We start from the raw sequence: 22088 nt of genomic DNA on the forward strand, positions 1-22088 counted from the left end.
CTTCATTGTCTCTTGTCACAGACAAACTGACCGCATATTGACCAGAGGAAGGATAGCCAAACCGAGGCATAAGTTGCGGAGAGAGAGAGACGTATGTCAGTGCATTGAGTGCGTGTCTCAATCACAACGTTTGTCTAGTACGGCTCGAGTGAATAAGAGGTACGACATTTTGCTGCATTGCTCTCAATATTGTACCTCAGTTTTGTAGCATTGCTCTCAGTACTGCACCTAGGCTTTGTTGCATTGCTCTCAGTACTGTACCTCGACTTTGTTGCATTGCTTTCAGTACTGTACCTCGACTTTGTTGCATTGCTCTCAGTACTGTACCTTGGCTTTGTTGCATTGCTCTCAGTACTGTACCTCGACTTTGTTGCATTGCTCTAAGTAGTTTACCTTGGCTTTGTTGCATTGCTCACAGTACTGTATCTCGACTTTATTGCATTGCTCTCAGTACTGTACCTCGACTTTGTTGCATTGCTCTCAGTACTGTACATCGACTTTGTTGCATTGCCCCCAGTACTGTACCTTGGCTTTGTTGCATTGCTCTCAGTACTGTACCTTGACTTTGTTACATTGCTCTCAGTACTGTACCTTGGCTTTGTTGCATTGCTCTCAGTACTGTACCTCGACTTTGTTGCATTGCTCTCAGTACTGTACCTTGGCTTTGTTGCATTACTCACAGTACTATGCCTCGGATCAACTATCATGCCCTCTGAACAATGTGTGGTCGACCAGAGTCGAAACCCAATCTCTGTGTGTTTGATGAGTTCCATCCTGAGTCTTACTGTTGGGAAGGTTGCATATCAATTAATTTGAATTAAAAAGTTATAACTCTCAAATTTAGAGTGTTAAAATGTCCTTCATATATGTGAATTCCCCTTACTAGGATTTTTTAGAAGAACTCATATTTCTTCAAAGGTCACAATCCTTTATATGTGGAGTGAATTAAAAATGAAATGAAATGAAATATTTATGTTTTACGTCCCACAATTATGCCAATGAGGCTAAAGCAGACGGTGATCATGAGAAATGAATGAAATGATAGAATAAAGGTAGTGAGAGGAAACGGGAAAACCCAGAGGAAACCCACGCACACGGTGTTTGTTCACCACAAAGTTCACCACAAAGCTGGGATCGAAGCAAGGATCCCATTCACCAGAGGTGAATGCTCTACCACTGAGCCACCGTGGCCCCAAAGCGAATTGAAAGAAACACACAAAACCAGAAGAATTCCACCGTGGTTTGGCTTATGAATATACTTATATATCTCAAATATTGAAAACTGTATGTTTGTGGCTCTTTGCTTTCACGTTGAGAAACATCCATTCTAATGGAAATTTTACGTCAATTTTCGACTCCGCCCGACAGTGTGTTATTTATTGAAAATATCCAGAGTTGACAGCACTTTATTTAACAGACATATAACCTGCACGCACAGAAGAAAACAAACAGGTAAAAGAAATATTTTTCCTTGGATTTGTTATCTGTAGCATGCTAAAAACATTGTTTCCCAAACAAATAAATTCCAAAAGTATAATAAACTGTTTCTTTGGTTTGAAAGCAGAAACAAGAATTTTAAAGAAGAAAATGTACCAAAAGATTGCGGTCTTGACCAATAATTAGTTTTTGGATCAGAGGATACAAAATTTTTGAACCACTCCTAAATTGAGCTTTTGCATTTTCTACGGAATAAGCACATCATACTGCGTTAAGTGATAGTTTGAGTTTGCCTACACTATATGTAATTCTTTAGATATTAGGCCTACAAGAAAATTTTTGATTGAAATATATTGGATCTTTTGATTCAACAAATTTTTAGCCCACTTTGAGAAGCTTTTATGACCCATCATTGTAAAAGAAGTAGAAGACTAATATGTGACAAAATTTAATGGATATGATCTCACACAGGGGTGGATCCAGGACCGACTTCTGGGGGGGCAGTGGGTTGTTATACTGCTACTTAGAACTACTTTTAAGAACTTCAAACTCTGGGATGGGTTTTATTTATATATATAAAATAAGAAAGTTTTCTCTTCTGGTGGGGCAATTGCCCCGATCGCCCCAATGGATTCGCCACTGATCCCAGAGTAAGCATCTACATCATAAACTGACGTGCCTGAAGTTGGCCCCCCACCTCTCCCAAATTACACCAAACGTTGCACATAGTGCTTAGTGAGTTTGAGTGCACTAACGATACACTAACAACTGCCGTTAACCCCAAATTTCTACGTCAATTTATATGAAATTTGATACTTCTGAAGTTGGCGCACCTCACCAATAATCTTCAATAAATCCCAAAATATGGAAAATTAACAGTAGTGTTCAGTATTTTTAAGGATACTAACGATTGCCGTTAACCCCATGTTTCTACATCAATTTGTATGGAATTTGATATTTCTAATGTTGACCCCTATTCAAAAATCTTGAGTAAATCCCAAAATATGGTAGAACTGACATTACTGCTTAGTGCGCTTAAGTGCACTAACGATGCACTAATGATTGCCGTTATTCCCATGTTTCTATGTCAATTTGTATAGAATTAGATATTTCTGAAGTTGCCCTCCCACCGAAAATCTTGAGTAAATCCCAAAATATGGTAGAACTGACATTAGTGCTTAGTACGTTTAAATGCACTAACGATTGCCGTTAACCCCTGTTTCTACCTCTATTTGTATAGAATTTGATATTTCTGAAGTTGGCTCCCTACCGAAAATCTTGAATAAATCCCAAAATATGGTAGCACTAACGGTAGTGTTTAGTGTGTTTAAGTGCACTAACGATGCACTAGCGATGCGCTAAGTTTTGTGAAAATCTGTATGCACAAAGATGGGTGGGGGCTAATTTCATATGAAGTTGCCCCCCCACCAAAAATCTTCAATATCTCGTAAACGCTGATAGCACTAATGTTATTTCTTAGTGTGCACTAGTGTGCACGATGCACTAACGATGTGCAACGTTTGTTGTAATTTGGGAGAGGTGGGGGGGGGGAGCAACTTCAGGCACGTCATAAACTGTCTTAATGTGTAGGCTTGGTCTTTAACAATGACACCTTGATGGTTCCAAGCATGTGGACTAGTCAATGCAAAACTGTGAGACCTGCAATCACAATACATGCTGTATCAGTACTATAACACTCATACGCAGTATATGCAGAAAATCGGATCCTGTAGAGGTTAATAATGCGGCAGAATGATATTTTACATATTGATGTATCTTTGGTGGCAAGATTATTCATCATATTTTGCAGGTAAGGTTACGCTCTTACTTTAAATTAAAAAAATTCCTTTCGCAGCAGTGTCCTCAACATTCTAAATTAGTTACTTTTGATACGCTTTAACATGACATTCTGTAAAGAAAAATTCATAATCGCTTCTTCTTCCTAGTAGAATCATATATATTTATATTATATCCTACTTACCCTCAGATAATTTCTTGGCTTGTTCTCGTGTAATAGGAATTGTGAAACACTACGTATTTACAGAAAAGGAAAATTCCTGAATATAGTGCTATGTAGAAATATATCAGACACTTTTATGTACAGAAATAAATCTTTATTACACTTAACTTGGTATGATCATCGAATTTTAAGTACGCAGTTTCTACATTCTAGTCTAATCTTTACTTAACACTTTTTTTTTTTTTTTTTTTGAAAACGTAAGGAAATGTACAGCTTTAATTACTATCATTAAGTTATTATAAATGTCTGAAAACTTTCAACATTCCAAAAAGTGCATTTATTATGTTCGCAAATTAATACACTACAATTTTAATACACAAATATTAATTTTATATCAATTATAGTATGACAATCAATGTATTACAATTTTGTTAATAAGAAAACAATTAAATTATTGAAAAAAGGAATTATAAAATTATAATTATTTACTACCAGAAATTGTAATAATAATTTACTTAAAATAGACGACACAAAATGAGTTTTCAAATATACTATCACGATTATATTTTCATAGTAACTAAGTTCCAATATTAGTTAGTGCACCAACAAAAACTAAATTCGTTCTAAATTTTTCTCGTTTTTGAATTTCTATTACCTTGTGGATCGTAATTTGTTTTTTTAAATAGAAAATTATAAAGAAAAGAAACGAAAAAATAAAAAAAAGAAATCAAAATCTGGCTCTTAATAGTCTGAAAAACTGAAAACATCTGTGCAAACAACATACTATATATATATATATATATATATATATATATATATATATATATATATATATATATATATATATATATATATATATTGATTTCATAATATTTGAAAATCTGACTTAAAAATGCATGCATTTGTTTCCGTAGCTAGAATCATTAGTGTTCGCAAAAAATGAAATTAAATACAATTTGAAAAATTAAAAAAAATATTTATTGCATCTCTGAAAGCACAAAAATATTCTTGCAACTTACACAAAAACGCAAACTACCAGATGAATGTATTACTATATTCTACTAACATTTCAACTACAACAACTATCATAAATATTCAGTAGATTTACGTATATATCACAGCAATTTGATCACATATTATACATATTTATATATATATATGTGTGTGTGCCTGGCACAGTCATTCTTTTAGGTTATTGCAAGCGAATAGAGCACCAACACATACACAAGTTGGGTGCTGCTAAATACGTTTCAAAAGTATTGAGCATCAAACAACACATTTTAGACACATACAAACAGAAACACACTTCTTAAGTTGATAAAAAATACAAAACATTCTTGGTATCCAACAACATTTTGTGGTAACAATAGTTAGAGCTTAGAATCAATTCATTGAATCTTTAAAGGATTAGCTAATATGTATGTGATATTTTTTAAGGCATTCTCGGAAACAAAAAGCTATTCTTTGAAGATGCTTAAAATTAATTACCCAATTTTAATTCGGACACTTTAGGGACATTTCAATCTGTTGAAAATTACAAAGAAACAAGCCCTTCTGAAATATATTTGATTTTATTAATTCATTTCTATAATATATTTCAGTAACGTTTTTAGATAAATCTGTAACACTAAATGTTGTTGGATAATATTTATTACTTTACACAAGACGAAAGAAAAAAACAAATGATTAAATTTGCCCCAAAAACAGAATTAAACCAAGTGCAATAGTGACAAACTGATTCAAATTTACTATTGAAGACATGTTAAATTCAGTAACAAAGTACTCAAGTTTCATTTTTATAATTATTATTAGTGAGTTTAAAATTTCCTTACTGTACTGGAAACACTAACACACACCGTAACAATCAAAATTAATTTTGACAGTTAATAATATCAAACTACGATTTTAATACCACTAACCACAATTTAGAACAGTTCAAATAATTATTACTACCTGTGAAAATTTTGCTATTGCAGTTTACAGGCAGTTCCAAAGATATGTGAAACTTAAATATTACAAAGGTGAAACTTAAATATTACAAACGTTCAGTGCAATGTTGTTCAAAAAGTGTCTCGCTATTATCTTACAAATTAACATCCAATTGAACATTTGTTATTTTCGTAATTTTGTTATTAATTTCTTTTGGAAAAGTAGTGAAACGACATGCTGGTAATATTAATTTAATTTACAGAATCTATAAATATTGCAACATAAAGTTGCATTTTTAAGCTTGAATTTTATTTTGATATGCTTGATATGATTGATTTTTTAAAAAAGCAATTACATTCAAAACATATATTACTATAGGAATAATAAACACTTCTGACCAGAATATATACACACTTATTTATTAAAAACTAAATTACAGTGTAACGGTTTCGACAACTTAACGTTGTCTTCATCAGACACTAACTCTTACACTGTAATTTGGTGTAAAAGCCGTTACACCGTAAAACCTGTTATACTGTAATTTAGCTTTTAATAAATATGTGTATATACTCTGGTCAGAAGTGTTTAGTATTCCTTTAGTGAGTTTCAGAGTCGTGATGGATAGAGTTATACCCCTATATATTACTATCTATTAAGATAAATAAATTAGTTGCAGAAATGTGTGCGCTTACTTCACAACTTTGAAGTTTAAATTTGATATCTTTAAAGGATATGGGCACAACACATACAGGATATAATGTCATCTAAAGTTTTTCTTCCTGAATAAGGTTTATGGATAGTATAGAGAACATGGTTTTGTGTATATTGAGTGTAAATTTTAAAATTGATGAATACATAATTTCTGACAGTTTTTTTTGCTTTCTTTCTATGGATCGTGATAATTTATGTGATAGAGCCGGGCTTTTGTAGTTCCGTTTTCGGTTTCTTTAATTCAATACTGACCTTTTTCTTCTTTTTTAAATTTCTTTATTCAATATAGACTTTTCCTGTTTTCCTTGACTCAATACAGATTTTCAATTTTCTTCTTTCCTTACATTCAATTAGACTTTTCATTTTCTTTTATTCAATACAGACTTTTCGTTTTCTTCCCCTTTCCTTTGATTCAATACAGTTTTCACTTTCTTTCCGTGTTTTTTTTTTTTTTTTTGTGACTCAATAGATACTTTTTACTTGCTTTTCATGTTTTCTTTGACTCAATAGAAGCATTTCATTTTCTTTTTGTTTTCTTTGATTCAATACAAATATTTCATTTTCTTTTTTTATTTTCTTTGACTCAATGCAGACTTTCAAATTTCTTTTCCGGTTTGATTTGTTTGAACACAAACTTTTCTTCCTATTTTCTTTGACTCAAAACATACTTTTCTTTCTTTCTTCATCTTTTCTCTGACTCAATAGAAATTTTCAGCTCTCATTTTAATTACCTCTACACTTACTTACAATCGTATACTATGCAATTTTCTTTGTATCATTACGAAATTTTTACATGTATTATTCTTTTTAAAAAAAACAATAATAATTCAATTCACTTCTCGCTTTTCATTTTTTTTGAAATAATAACAAAACTTATAAACAAGTTTGCCATTCGTGTACAAAACTATTTTACTATTTTCACACTTTCAGTCATTCCCTCAGGTACTGTGACTAGAGACTAATTTCTTATAACCACAAAGAAAATAGAGCTGTATTGCTCGATACAATAGCTTGTGTTGGTGAGCTTTCAAATACGTTACAAATGCTTAAACTAAAAACAAGACAGAAAATTTACAATTCACAAATCTTTTAACACCAAGTGTACCTTTCTTCCCAACATTTTCAGACCTTAGGCGGAGTACTGGAACAAGAATGCAGATGGCGTTCTGACAGGGATCAACCGTTGCCCACCATCTTTCGCGTTGATCACAAAGTAATCTCTGCCATTGATCTGCTTTGACTTGTAGTCTTCGCCCATTTCGAGATCCCGTGTAGTGCCTCCGTATACAAACTGGTGTTTGGGGTTGTATAGGACGTCATCCTTGAGTGGTACCTTCTTCTTGTCCTTGTTCTTGCAGTGCTTGATGAGTTTCAGGATCAGTTCTCCGAAGAACGCCACTGCTGCCGAGCTAAAGCCACCGCAGACGACCACGTACGTTGTGTAGAGATCTGAGTTCCTCAATTTCCTTTCTTTGGTTCCCAGATTCAGAGGACATATGTCAGTGCCAGGTAGCAGCTCATGTAGTTTGTGATGGACGATGCCTGCTTCCACTAACGACAGCAATCTGAAAAATAGTAAGAGTATCGTGAAATCAGAAACAACTCGTGAATTTTACAATATCCATGTGCTTTATATGCATACCAGCAATTTTTAAAAACAATTCCTCACATGAAAATGAGAAAAACAAATCTATATTGGCATGTAGGGAAAAGTGCATAATTTCGAAGCTAGTGATGTCCACAGTGTGGAAAAATACGCACGTTATGATGAACACCAGGAACAGCGGAACTGACAGTTTGTAACACTTCCTACTTCTTACTAACAGATTCCGTGTTGACTGCAGTCGTCTTACTTTTTTTCCCCACCTATCTTGGACTCATCTTTAATTTCATCTATATCTGGAGATTCTGTTGGGAGTATGTATGGGAATTATGTCCTGTGGGGAATCTTTTCCGCACCCATTGCACATCGCTGGAATATACATTTTTGCATGGCGTATGTGTGGGAATCCTTCACACCGATAAAGGCAGCTACTTCATGGTTTCTCGAGTTCTCTTTTCTCCCACTGTACTATTATACTCTTTTCCTATTCCCCCCCCCCTTTAATGTGAGGAATCACTTGTACAGTTTGTCCGTTTAGTTCATTAACATCCCATATATATTAAAAATGAATGGTAAGAAAAGAAAAGTTAATTGAGACTGCTCTAAATGAATGTATTGTTGAAATACCTATGCTTAAACCTTCTCTAAATTTTTCTTACGGACACATGCACAGAATCCCAGATATACACAAATCTTGAATGATCCTTTTGTGACACAAGCGTATATTTACATGTTAAAGAAGTACTTTACTTCTCACTTTGCCTTACATAATCAGTCTATTTCCTCAAAGTGTTTCGCCTACCTGAAGATGCTGTACCGCTGTAGTGCTTGTTTTCCAAATTTTGTCTGGAAATGTATGACAACAGTTACCAATTAATAAGGTTACCATACTCTGAAATGACAAGTGGTAGGACGTTGACTTCGCATTTGGGAGATTGTGGGATCGACTTCCGCTGCCGAGATTATGATTGAGGTTTTCCAGGGTTTTCCTCAGTCCCACTAGGCAAATGCTGGGATGGTACCTATTAAACAGGCCCTGGCAGATATCTTCCCAAATCCTTTCCATTGTTGATGTTGTTGTTGGATATCCAGATTAAAATGGCCTCTGAGCTGTAACTGGTGCTTTATTGTTAAATAAAATGCAGACACACCTTCAGCTGGCTAACCCCATTCAGAATGTAATGTCCTTTTTAATTGGCTGATATGTTGAAAGCATATGATAAGCACAAGTTTTTGCTCACATAATGCGGACATATCACATACATTCTGACGCATGGTAACCCTGGAGTTTTCGAACACATAACCTTCTCTATTGTTGATGCCACCCTTTTGTATATCAGCGAAGCTAGTGGGTATTTTGAAAATGCAAAGTTCTTCAGTGTTACCAAATAAAGTTTACCTTTGATGTTGCATCGGATTTCCATAATAAATTGATTTATAGCGATCACAGATATTTTTCTTTTCTTTCTTTCTTTCTTTCTTTCTTTCTTTTTTTTTTTTTTTTACAGTTTATTTTGAATCATCATTTTAAATGTGTATATAACGTTGATAAGCTTTAGAAAATTATTTTTTACACGAAAACACAAAACGAAAGTATGAAGTAACCTCAGTGCAGAGAGGCATCATTTCGGAGCTATAGTGTGGCGAAAATGGATCGAAACGATATAATAATGGGCCTTAAGTTTTTTGACTGGCTATGAAGCAAATAGGAAAGCATGGATGACTTCCACTGTTTAGATCGTGGCTTAAAAATCTTGACAAGGATATGAAGAAGAAGAAAACAAAAGAAAAATCTTTTGTTCATCTAACAGCTCACAGTGACGTTAGGCCTAGTTGTTCTGAAAAATGTCAAAGTCCAGTTCCTACCAGCGAACAAAACTTCCAAGCTATAGCCGCTAGACCAACGAATAACTTAAAAAAAAAAAAAAATGAAAATGGATTTTAATCAATGGCCTAGTTGGACTGGAAAACATTTGTTAGGTATTCTGTATTCAGTAACAAATTTGCTTTGGAGACGTACCCCATCAGGAAGTCGCGGTCGGAAAGAGGGATTGCCGCCGGAGGCAGCCGGCACTCGTTCGCGGCGGCACGACAATATACTTGTTCCAAGTTCCCGACCTTTCGCCGAGGCGGCAAGCGGTCGAAAATGCCCTTTGCCGACTCTTTTGCCGACTGTTGCCAACCGTCAGAGTCGGCAGACACAGTCGGAAAGGCCTCTTTCCGACCCTCTGCCGACTCCTTATACCGACCTCTTTTCGAGACCGGGGCGGACGCATTTAATGGTCATTTCCGGCTGTTTGCCGACCGCTAGGCAAGGCAACTATTCGTCGCAGTCGAAAATCGCGCGGAAAGGCGCCGGTGTCCGGCGCCGGCAACCCGACCGCGGCATCTGGTCAGCATGGACAAATTGTCCGACTGTAGGTGGCAGGATCCTGATGGGGTATGCACTATAGCCATTCTAATAAATAAAATATTTTTTCAGTTAAATCACTGATTTTAACATCCTAATATCAATAATGTTAATTTTCGAAACTTAAATGGGTCTCATTTCATCGTGGGCTACCAGCATTGCAGGACCGTTAGTTACGCCACTGAGTAGATGTGGAAGCAGGAGGTGTGTGAGGGTTAATCACAAAGTATAGGGGGAAAAAAATCATGACATGATCTTTAAACGAAAAATTATAAAACAATAACCGTAAACTGGTGCATATTCATATTCATTGGTACATTAATGGAATCTACGTTATTTTACTTGACCTTGATCCGATAGTTCGTTCTGGATTTTCTCGAAATGAAATTAAATCTTTAAGGTTTTTACGTCGAACGATTATGCCCTTTAGATTAAGGGAGACGATGATTAAGGCAAGTGAATGATAATGGAAGATTTGGTGGAACGAGAATGAGGGAGGAAACGGAAGCACCCCGAGAAAATCCACGAACACGATATTATCCACCACAAACTTTCTGGGCTGGGGATCGAACCTAGGGACCCCACACACCAGAGGTATTCGCTCTACCACTGAGACACCGTACTCGATTTTTGAATTATGCTCCTTTTGGTATTGTTCCGATAAATTCTTAGCGGGGGCTATAATATAGTTCCGAAAATGATATATTTGTGCACCTTCTCTACGCTCCGTTTCATCCTTATCTTTTTTTAAAAAATCTTTAGAGCATAAGTGTTTAGTCGAAAGCAAAAGTCAAAACGAAGCTCTGGCTATCATTACGTTTTCCCCTGAAGTATCCCTTGAAAACTTGTCGTCCTAAAGTAAATCATTACCAATGCTATCCTCATAATAAATTTCAATAGATTTTGTCGCTTAAATCCTCAGAGAAGCATTTCATTTTAAGCTAATTTTCATAATTTTTATGCTTATGCTTTTGTATTACAGTGACATATCTGAATAATAGCTACAGATGGAATAGTATTATTTATTTATAAATGAGGGGTTAAACAAAGTTAGAAAGCCAGTATAAATGAGGGGTTAAACTCACAGCTTATGCGGTAATTGTTGCAGTCTAGAGTAAATCAAGGATGTTATAAAATAGAGGATCTGCCCATACGTATCTTCATCTTACGAACTCAATGAAGCCAAAAAACAACCGAGCATCGTCTGAGCTGGCACGTCTGATTGGCTACTCTCGTTTCCGCCATAAGTTTTGGCTCGAAACATTGCGATCTTAGTAGCGGGAGCGGGCGGAGTAGGTGTGGCAAAACTATGACGTATGGCTTCACATTTTATGATAAGGACAGACCCTCTATTTTATAATATCCTTGAGAGTAAATACATTAAGTATAAATGTAAAAGTATGTTAATATCAAAATGCTGTAATCAATGTTGAATTTATTGGAGGAATTTTCGAAACTTCCTCTTTGAAATTGTTATCTTAAAATAAACTACGTTTGCACCTTTGGGGTTATAGGGTCATTGAAGTTACAGGAAGAACTGCAACCACTAAGGAAGAGTAAATTTGCCAGAGAAGTGAACAAGTTCCAGACCTAGTTCTCTACCATACATCAGGTTTATGACGATTGTTTTTACTCATTGAAGATTTTCTAGGATCCCCAATGGAAAGCAATTTAATTTTGGACATAGAAAAGAAGAATTTAAAGTTCAGATTACAACTATCCTGTTGACTTCTGTGTCAAAGACATTTTAATTCAAGAAAGCAATTTTCTATCTATTGTACTGTATCATAGACTTATTTCCAAATTACAGATAGCATCTTCTATAGCCGTCATTAAGGGAAAGGTGACGGAAGGTTTCCAGCACCTTTTGGTCGAGTACCGTTGACAAGAGTTGGTTCTACGACTGCCACCTGAAGGATAAACAACGATCTCCATAGTACTAGAGTGATAATTCCCAAGACCGAAGAAGGAGAGGCAATCAGGAAAACGACTAAGGACATAATCATTGTATTTTTCAATTTGGGGGTCTGTACACCTTGAATTGTCCCATACATAGAGACTATCAACGCTTGGTTTTGATCCTGAGACTCAAAACACCTCAACTGTAGCGACAAGATCACATGAAACTTCACCATGATAATTAATCAGCTCACAGAGCGTCGAAATACGTAAATTTCTTGGCTGTAATATCATGATCACATTCCTTTACTAGTTTTATTCACTGGGATTGGCTTTTCGGCTCCTCTTCACCTTTCCAAAGACAAAATTCATGATGAGAAATAACAATTTCATAAACATGAAGAAGATCCAACGGAAATTACAGAAGATGCTTAACTTGTCTAAAGAACAGCACATCTACGAAAATTTCCAAAGTCTAGCTGGGAGCTATGTATTGCTACACGAGTGGACTACTGACGACTGTAAGATAAAATTTGACCTTGCGAGAGACAGCCGTGATGTAGTACTCTACTTGGTCCTGATTCGGTTTCAGATGATGCATTGAATGTTTATTTCTCACCACTTTAGCCTAAAATCTTCCAGTATTTTGTGCTCTCTTTGTTCCTCATTGATGTCAGTCTAATGGTCTGCCTAGTTTGATCAAAAAGAAGGTAAGAGGATAGTATAAACCACGGGATGACGTTTATAGGCCCTAAAATACACAAGTCTTAAATTTGAACTCTTATGCAGTTTAGGATTTGTGAAGCTAGATAATTCGGTCTTCGCAGTTAGATGCGACTTATGCAGGTAGATACTTTTTCAAAGAACTTGTACAGTTTAGGTTATGTGCAAACAGATTATTTTTAGTCCCTCTGGCACGACTACTAAATCAATTCCTTCAGGTAGTAGTGAGTAATAACTTTACTGATTAATAAAGCATAAGATCCAACAGGGAGCTTGTATTTCTGTGTTGATGAATCTTTGGGTTCCTTAACAAAATCGGTTAGTAAGCTGACCAACTAAATTGAAACTGGTTTGGTAATAACTAAGTTGAAATGTAGGTTATTTATATCTGCTATATTGAACATCCTGCCTAATAAACACACCCGAAGAGACACCTCCATACCGAATTGGTGTAAATGGAGTAGCCAGACGAAGAGTGTTCTGGGAGAAGGCAGCAGTTCTCCAGTAGCCAAGTTGGACGAAATCAGTGATTGGTACGGCAACTTGGACATTAGTTCCAGGCGTGGTCAGAGTGACTTTCAATGGCTGAGATACTGCGAAGTGGAAGGTAACGGGAAACGACAACTCTATTTTCCCTAGTTTGATGGCAGCAAAAAGAGAACATATGTACAATCGTCTTTCGCAGGTCAAACTATAGTTCCGGAGGTAAAATATCCCTCTATTCGGATTTCCGGGAGAGGGATGGCTTGGGATGGACTATTGGACGAGAAAGTAGTAATGGGGGAAGACAGGTAGAGAAAGAAAGACAGGTAAGAGCAAAAGGTTTATGATAGGGACATGAAAGTACGTGCTATGTTACAGGGAGGAAAATTAGAAAATCTTAAAGAAGAAACAAAATAATCTAGATTTGGTAGGAGTTTGTGAAGTTAGATGGGAAGGTAATGGGGTGTTGAACAGCGAAAAATATAGAATGTTTTACTCAGGTAATGAAAAGGGTGGTCATAACGGCGTAGAAATAATTCTTGGAAAGCGCTTAAAGGAGAAGGTAGTGAAAGTACAATTTATTGATGATAGGGTTATGATGTTAAGACTTAAAGGGAAAACGAAGGATCTAGTGGTGATACAGACATATGCACCGACGACTTCGCATGCAAATGAAGAAGTAGAGGAAAATTGTGAGAAAATAGAAGAAATTATAGGCAGGGAGAAGTGGGGTGCATGTGTAATTGTAATGGGAGATTTCAATGCAGCTGTGGGAGAAAAACAGAAAGGTACTATCTAAGGAGAAACAAATGAGAGAGGAGAGGGACTAGTGAATTTCTGTAGACAGAATTCACTAGTAATTGGGAACACTTGGTTCAATCAGCACAAGAGAAGAAGATATACATGGAAATCACTAATAGACGGCGGAAGATATCAGATAGACTATGTTATGATTCAGGACAGGTATCGAAATAGCTTAAAGAACGTGAAGACCCTTCCCGGAGCTGATATTTTCTGTGATCATAATCTTGTGCAGGTCGAAGGAGATATTCAACTGAAAAATATAGGCAGAAGAAAAGTAGGCAACAAAGTGTTGAATACTGAAAAGCTGCAAAAAGAGGAAGTATGACATTTTTTCGTTGAAAAATTCGAAAAAAAAATATTCAAACGAGAAAAGGATAGGCGCAGGTAGTAACGCACTGTGAACATATTAACATATTCATAGCAGGCTGTAGAAGAAGCAGTAGGTTACCGCGAACACAAAATGGCTAAGAAACCATGGGTTGCAGAGCAGATGTTGGAGAAAAATGTAGAGAAAGTTAAATAATGAATTTTGAAGAAAACAGACAGAGCAAGGGAAGAGTTTTACAAAAGAAAATGCGAGGACATAGAAGAATTAGAAAGAGTTGGGAAATATGAGGAAATGTACAAGGAGGTGAAATTTAAGGAATTTAAGAGGAATCAAAGGGGTATTACGATGGAAGTAGAAAAAAGAATTGGAAGGTAGTCAGCGAAAGAAATGAGGTCATAGGAAGGTGGAAAGAATACGTTGAAGACTTATATAAGAGTAAGGACAGACCGTGTAGCCTAAATGTTCAAGTAGAAAATGAAGTAAGCGAGGATGATAAAGGGTTTAGTATGTGGGGGTGAGTTTGAAAAGATTATATCTGAGATTAAGAATGGAAAGGCAACCAGAATAGATAATATACCAGTCGACTTCATTAAAAACATGGGAGACAAGGGAAAGAAAGAATTATTTTGACTCTGCAATGAAATATATGAAACAGGAGAGTGGCCAAAAGATTTCCTGAAGACGATTATGATACGGATGGCTAAGAAATCGAACCCAAAGATATGTGAGGATTATAGAACTGTTAGTCTCATATCTCATGCAGCTAAAATTCTGTTCCGAATACTGAACAGAAGGTTATATGGAAGAACAAATGAAGAAGTTGAGGAGGAGCAGTACGGGTACAGAAGAGGTAAGGGCGCAAGAGATGCTATTGGATTATTAAGGGCGATCGGTGAAAGATTTATAGAAAAAGGGAAAGAGGTGTATGTTGTATTTATTGATCTAGAAAAGGCTTTTGACCGCGTGAATTGAGAATTGTTGTTAGGAATTCTGAAGAAAATTGGGTTGGAATGGAAAGACCGAAGACTCATAAGAAACTTATACATGAACCAACAAGTAAGAGTTAGGATAGGGGATAACGGAGGAGAGTGCAGTTGGAAGGGGAGTTCGACAAGGATGCCGTCTCTCGCCAACACTATTTAATATCTTTCTAGAAGAGAGAGTGAAAAAGAGCCTACATGATGATGACGACATTTCAGTAGGAGGTAGAATGATTAGATGCATAAGATTTGCAGACGATATGGCGCTTATTGCAGAATCTGAAAAGGAAATCAATAAGATGTTACGAAACATGAGGAAGGGTTTTGAAGAATATGGGATGAAAATAAATGTTAGAAAGACAAAAGCGATGGTGATTGGAACGAAACGGTCTGTGTTAAATATAAAAGTGGGAGGGGAGCAAATAGAACAAGTGAATAGTTTTCGATATCTGGGTAGTATGCTTAGTAATGATATAAAGTGCGAACATGAAATAAAAGCAAGGATAGGAATGACGAAAGAAGCCTTTAGGAATAAGAAGAGTCTGTTTTATGGGACCTTGAGTAAAGAGTTGAGAAAAAGACTCATAAAATGCTTCATGTGGAGTGTTACACTGTATATGGCGGAAACGTGGACATTACGTAAAAGTGATGAAAAACGACTGGAAGCCTTCGAAATGTGGGTGTGGAGAAGAATGGAAAGAATTAGTTGGGTCGAGCGGAAAATGAATGAGAGAGTGTTAGAAATGGTGGGTGAGAAAAGAACACTTTTAGATATTATTTAGAAGAGGAAGAGAAACTGGTTAGGACATTGCCTAAGAAGAAATTGTATCATGAGGGACGTCCTAGAGGGTATGGTAGCGGGAAAGAGAGGGAGGGGGCGAAGGAGATTACAAATAATGGATGATATAAAAACAGAAAGATCATGCATCAAGACGAAGAGATTAGCGGAGGACCGTGGAGCATGGGAGCTTCTCAGCTGCGGCAAGTGACCTGCCAATAAGGGAGGAATACTTATGATGATGATAATATTGAACATATACTTACATCGGATTGAACAGCGGTGGTAGATTGCTTCCTTTTGGATAGCCAAATGCCAAGGGTCTGCTTAAGAACGGCTTCGGGGTTGCCACAAACGTACATCTCTTGTTTTCATCAACGTTTCTCCTGGTCTTGTTTAGATAGTCTCTGTAGAGCAGATCCTGGATGATGCGGTTTTCTCGGAAATATACTCGTCCTGCGAAAAAAAAATCAGAGAAATCAGTTGCTTTGCTCTTATATGTGTAGTGCTTCTAATACTAATTCTAAACATATAACCTTTAATTAATCGATCCTCATCCAAAATTTCCAGCAAGGTTGTTCCATAAAGAATGAGACTCTTGAAATGCTCGTCATTTTTGTTTTTGTAAGTTGGTAGCACTGAACGTTACACGATTTTCATCTGTTGTCTTTCTGGTTAGTAGTCACTTAACGCTGAGTAGCACACGATCGTCAGATAATGTGTCTGAAGACTGCAAACTTACTTTGCCGAAACTGTAACACTATTATTTATTAGACAGGATATGCTTTGATCAGAATTTGTCTTTAAATGAAATATGAACTAGCATAGATGAATCAGTTAAGAATTAGCATTATGAACCTGTTAGGTTGTCAATAATGAAAGCAAAGCATTGGTTTCTAAATAAGTTTACTGTATTGCTAGTATTCTCTAACGAATGTCTTAACAACTTCAGATTATCTCAAACCTTTAATGTATCATTACATCTCTGGGTACATTTTCATACTCTGTTACAACCATCTAACAAGCAAGGGGCGCGATATCGAGACTCGAATTGCGCAATAAGAGTTACATACACTGAAAGAGCATCAGGTGGTTAGTAAGTTACCAAATTATTAGCTGCAGTCCGCCAGTAGGGAAAATGTTATGGGACTGTAAAGTTCAGAGCCTGGCGTACCAAAACGACACAAAACTTAGCATTTGGCTTGTTCCTCTTTGTATTGACAAGAGATAATGAACTCTAACGTATTCCCATCACAGAACATGATGTTTGACGTAAGAGAATCTGTATGAAACGAATTGTCAGTGTTGCCATCTATAGAAATTACAGTATTGCCCGAATAAGAATACCGCGAACAGCTTGGTTTGCAGCGAATGAAAGATTGTACACAACGGTGTTTTGTGACATCATGTTTTCATGGTTCGCACGGAACCACGTTTTACATAATACGTTATTTAGTTGGTAAGAATCAAAGCAGTTATAATATACTTTTATTAACATTACAGGATATTATTTAAACAGAAGTGCAAAAGCTATCAAGAGAACACTATTATGAAGGTGCTTCGGAAAGTAGACCTCACGATAAACCTGTGAAAATGTCATTCGGGTTCGAATCGGTTTGTTCGTTGGGCATTTATCGTGAGGCATACCGACAGACAGACAACACAAATGCCGAGCATCGCGAATCGTAAAACTCCGTTCGTGTTGTCAGTGATATATCATCCAACACCGTTGAATTCATTCTTGTAGTCCGTGCCTTAATGAAGAGTGTAGGGTATTCTAGCAACACTGTAATGTCTATAGATGACACCAATGGCAAGTCTCCCAGAGCGCTGTTTTGACTCCCTTACCACAGAAATGTGTTATCACTGCGCGTCGCTGGCTATCGTCCGATGTGCATATTGTACTAACTGTTTTTGTTTGGATTACTCGATACTTTCTGCTCTTCATATCAATTGTGTGGCTTAACACTGTCATTTACATAGCTATCTCCCCTTCCCAAACAAATACCATTTGCTATTGCAAACACAAACAGGTTATTCCTTCAGTTTGTCATAGTCTCTAATTTTCACTTTGCAGCCCCATAATTTTGCCCTACTGGCGGACTGCAGCTAATGACGTGGTCAGTTCATGATTGATGCTCTTTCAAAATATACTTTATAACCCGTATTGTGCAACGCAAGTCCCGATCACGTACTATTTGCTTGCAAGCTTTTCGAGATATTCTTATTCTGGCAACACTGTAATTTCTATGGATGGCAACACTGACAATTCTTCTTATACAGATTTCCTTATGTCAAACATCATGTTCTGTGATGGGAATACGTTAGAGTTCATTATCTCTTGTCAATACAAAGAGGAACAAGCAAAATGCTAAGTTTTGTGTCGTTTTGGTACGCCAGGCTCTGAACTTTACAGTCCCACAACTTTTTCCCTACTGGTGGACTGCAGCTAATAATTTGGTAACTTACTAACTACCTGATGCTCTTTCAGTATATGTAACTCTTATTGCGCAATTCGAGTCCCGATATCGCACCCCTTGCTTGTAAGTTCAGAGATACTACACATCAACAGCTTTACTATACCCTCAGCAGCTTTTGGGCTTTGGCTAATATCCAATTTACAAATAACTTCAACCACTAAAAGCTCGTTTCCAACTTACAAATATCTTCAGCATTCATGGCTCATATCACATTTTCAAACAACTTCAACCACTTATGGCCATGGAGTAAGGATAGTGTATAACAGGTTTCAGCTGCTCTTTCCAGTGAAACTAAGTAGCGTGAGTGGAGACTGTGTCGCCTCCACCCAAAGGAGTTGGGTACTATGAACTCCTACTAAAAGCAAGAACGAATCAAATCATTCAGAGTAGCCAATGACACAATTAGCTACTGCCAGTAGCAGACGATGCACCGCAGCACTGTTGCCATACTTGGTACAATTGTAGCAAATCCAGCCTTTTTTGTCATTCGTCGGCCCGTTGGTACCACCCTGGCATTTTCAGCCCCTTTTGTGAAAAAGTTGGTACAATTCTACCCAATTCTTTTTTTTAGGGGTGCGGGAATAGGGTTAACTTCATAATTCTTTATTCATCAATTATTTTATAGGAGCAAAGAGACCTCTACTCCCAGCCTTTAGAGGGTTACGCCCTCTCTTTGGCATAGATTCTTGAAGGATTTCTATTGATGATAAGATAAATGCAGATGGGCTAAGTGCAGAAAGTATGAACATAAGGAATAGTAATCATAATGCCACAATATATATTGAAGTTGAGTGCAGATATATGATTGAGGTGCTAAGGTGCTAATAGGCATTCAAATACATAGAATAAAGAAAAATGATGATGATGAATGAGGTGAAGTGCTAACACATCACAAACAGAATTTGATTAGTGAGACAGATGCAGGGTTAAATCTTCTGTCCCGGGGCGACTCGGGACTAATGAACACATGGGGAAGCCCTTGTTAATAGTGAGGATCTAGTGCTGAGATGGAAAAAGATGCGGTATATGATGATCAATGACGTATATATCATATATTTCCCTTTCAGCCGCAGGAAGGTGCTCGTGTTTCACATATAGAGATACAAAAATATTTAAAGGTGAATGTTTGTATCGATAGGCTGCGTCAGTAAGAGCGTCGGCGTGAAGGATGTCCAAGAAAAGTGGATGGCCTGTTGGGATGCGAGAGCTGATGTATCTCAGGCGAAGTTGTGCGAGCTGCTCGGTGATCTTTGTAAAGTCTATATATTCGTATGTGAGCCACGTTGGGTATGGAAGTTTAATTCGATACGCCAGTCGAATAGCATGTCGTTCCAGTATGCTGAGTTTTTCATAGAAAGAAACAGAAGCATTGCACCAAGCGGTATGCCCAAAAGTAAGGATCGGACGGAGGAATGCTTTATATGTTTGAAGCAAAACATCTGCTTTTAGTCCCCAAGATGTTCCTGTGAGACGTCTCAAAAGATTTAATCTAAGATTGGCCTTATCCGTTAGTTTTTTCAAGTGAGCATTCCAGCTGAGCTTCGAATCGAAAACAACGCCTAGATAGGTAGCAGTGGTGGAAGGGCGTACATGATATCCATCAACAGTTAGTTGTAACAGAGTTGGGTTTCTACGGACTTTGGAACGACGCTTAGGTGGTAGAAATACCAGAGCTTGCGTTTTCTCGGAGTTGATCGTTAACTGCCATTTCTTGCACCACTTGACAAAATTATCGATTGTTGTTTGTAATGCAATGTTAAGCTGATGTACAGTTTTGCCGAGAACAAGAAAAGCTGTGTCGTCGGCATATTGAAAAATAAAGACATTACGTGGTACAGAAGGGATATCGGAAGCATACAGTATATATAGTAAAGGACTGAGAGCTGATCCTTGGGGTACTCCAGTAAGAGGAAAAATCGGCCAGGAGAGTGCTGTACCAATTGTAACATAAGCTATGCGATTGGAAATAAAAGAATATATTAGCCTGAGATAGCATATAGGAAGATTAAACGACTGCAATTTTTTAATGAGGCCATAATGCCAAACCTTATCGAATGCCTTCTCTAAATCCATGAGAATGAGACAGGATGGAAAAGCTTTGTTATATTGATTAGTAATTATTGAACTGAGACGAAGTAGCTGGTCATTTATGGAAAAAACAGGGGGAAATCGCGCTTGATGAACAGGTAGCAGAGAAGTGGCGTCAAGATACTTATGGAGTCGGCATACTAGAATTTTTTCCAGTATCTTACTGAAAACTGAGGTGAGTTGGATTGGTCTGTAAGAAGCTACTGAATGTACAGGTTTATTCGGTTTATGGAACATACATATTTTGGAGACTTTCCAATCTGAGGGGTAAAGCCCGGTTCTGAGGATGAAATTATATATTGTGACGAGGAGCAACAAGAGAGATGGCGGGGCTTCTTTGATATGTCGGTAAGATATCTTATCGATTCCAGGTGCTGTATTTCTTTTCCGTTTTAGAGCAGAGTGCAGTTCATCCACAGTGATGGATGAAGTAAGAGGATGATCTAGATCTATGATATGCTCCGTGGAAGGTTGTAAGGCAGGAAGACAAGAGATATCTGTCCGTTCACAACATTTGGAAACAGCTGTAGGGGTGAAAACGTCCTGTAACTGAGCAGCAAAAGCGTTTGCTTTGTCTTCGTCAGAGAAGAGAGGAGTACCGTCGGCTATTAGAGGATAGGTGACTTTGGTGCTTTTGCCAATAAGTTGGTGAAACCGCTTCCAATAGCGAGAAGGATGTGCTTCCTCGGATAAGGTATTACAAGATTTTATCCAGTTTCGACGTTTATAAGCAACAAGATAATTACGCACCGTTCTTTGCCATTGGTGGTGTAGGCGTAAATATACTTCGTTCCCAGTTCTATAATATTCTCGAAGATGTCGGCGAGCTTGCTGGATGAGTGAAACGTATGTCGGCGTTCTACCCAATTCAGCACCATTTAACAAATACATGTCACATTTTCAAAAGTGTCAGTAAGACTTTCCCTACATCTCTTTCTTTTGATGTCTTTCAGAGAAGGTTCTAGGACCCTGGACCGCTTTTACATTTTTTTTTTACAAATATCAATTAACTTACCTTATATTCTTTTTACATTCTATTATTCTGCTTCGATCGTGAAATGAGCAAGAATAAGGTGCAATAATTTATATTTTAATATTTTATTATAGCGTACTGTTTACACACGAACTCGGAGATGATTGATTTGTTCCTTGTTTTATATATTTTTTCATATATAGCGGTAATACTGTTTTGGTTTATTGGTCACTTTGAAATAGAGGCGCGTTTGGTTTCCTTACAACACGTACCGAAGATTAGAACTATTTTCCCTTTAAAATTTGCCATCTCTGTTATACTTCCTATATGCGAGAAAAGTTTCGTCTACTTCCAAGGTTTTTCGGGTTCCTTCTATTTGGATGTTTTAAAAAGTAATTTTTAAAAAGAGTACTTTCTTGATTTAGACTCTTGAAAGCAGGAGGTGGGAGTGTTCTAGAACTTTACCTCTTTTAGTTTCGTGTTATAGAGCCATGTATTACAC

At 36.9% G+C, this 22088-nt stretch overlaps 1 protein-coding gene across 1 annotated transcript in view; it reads right to left on the reverse strand.

Moving 5' to 3' along the window:
- Window positions 1-4251: 4251 nt before the first annotated feature.
- Ir76b (Ionotropic receptor 76b) overlaps window positions 4252-22088 on the reverse strand; it is a 510549-nt gene continuing 492712 nt past the window's right edge. The window contains exons 8-9 of the mRNA XM_081737781.1: window positions 16312-16501; window positions 4252-7602 (exon numbers count right to left, since the gene is read on the reverse strand). Coding sequence (XP_081593907.1) covers window positions 7167-7602; window positions 16312-16501 — 626 coding nt within the window. The 3' untranslated portion in view covers window positions 4252-7166. The remainder of the gene's footprint in view (window positions 7603-16311; window positions 16502-22088) is intronic.

This window comes from Thermobia domestica, chromosome 14 (genome assembly GCF_964235325.1).
Source record: "Thermobia domestica chromosome 14, izTheDome1.hap1.1, whole genome shotgun sequence".
Lineage (NCBI taxonomy): Eukaryota > Metazoa > Arthropoda > Insecta > Zygentoma > Lepismatidae > Thermobia > Thermobia domestica.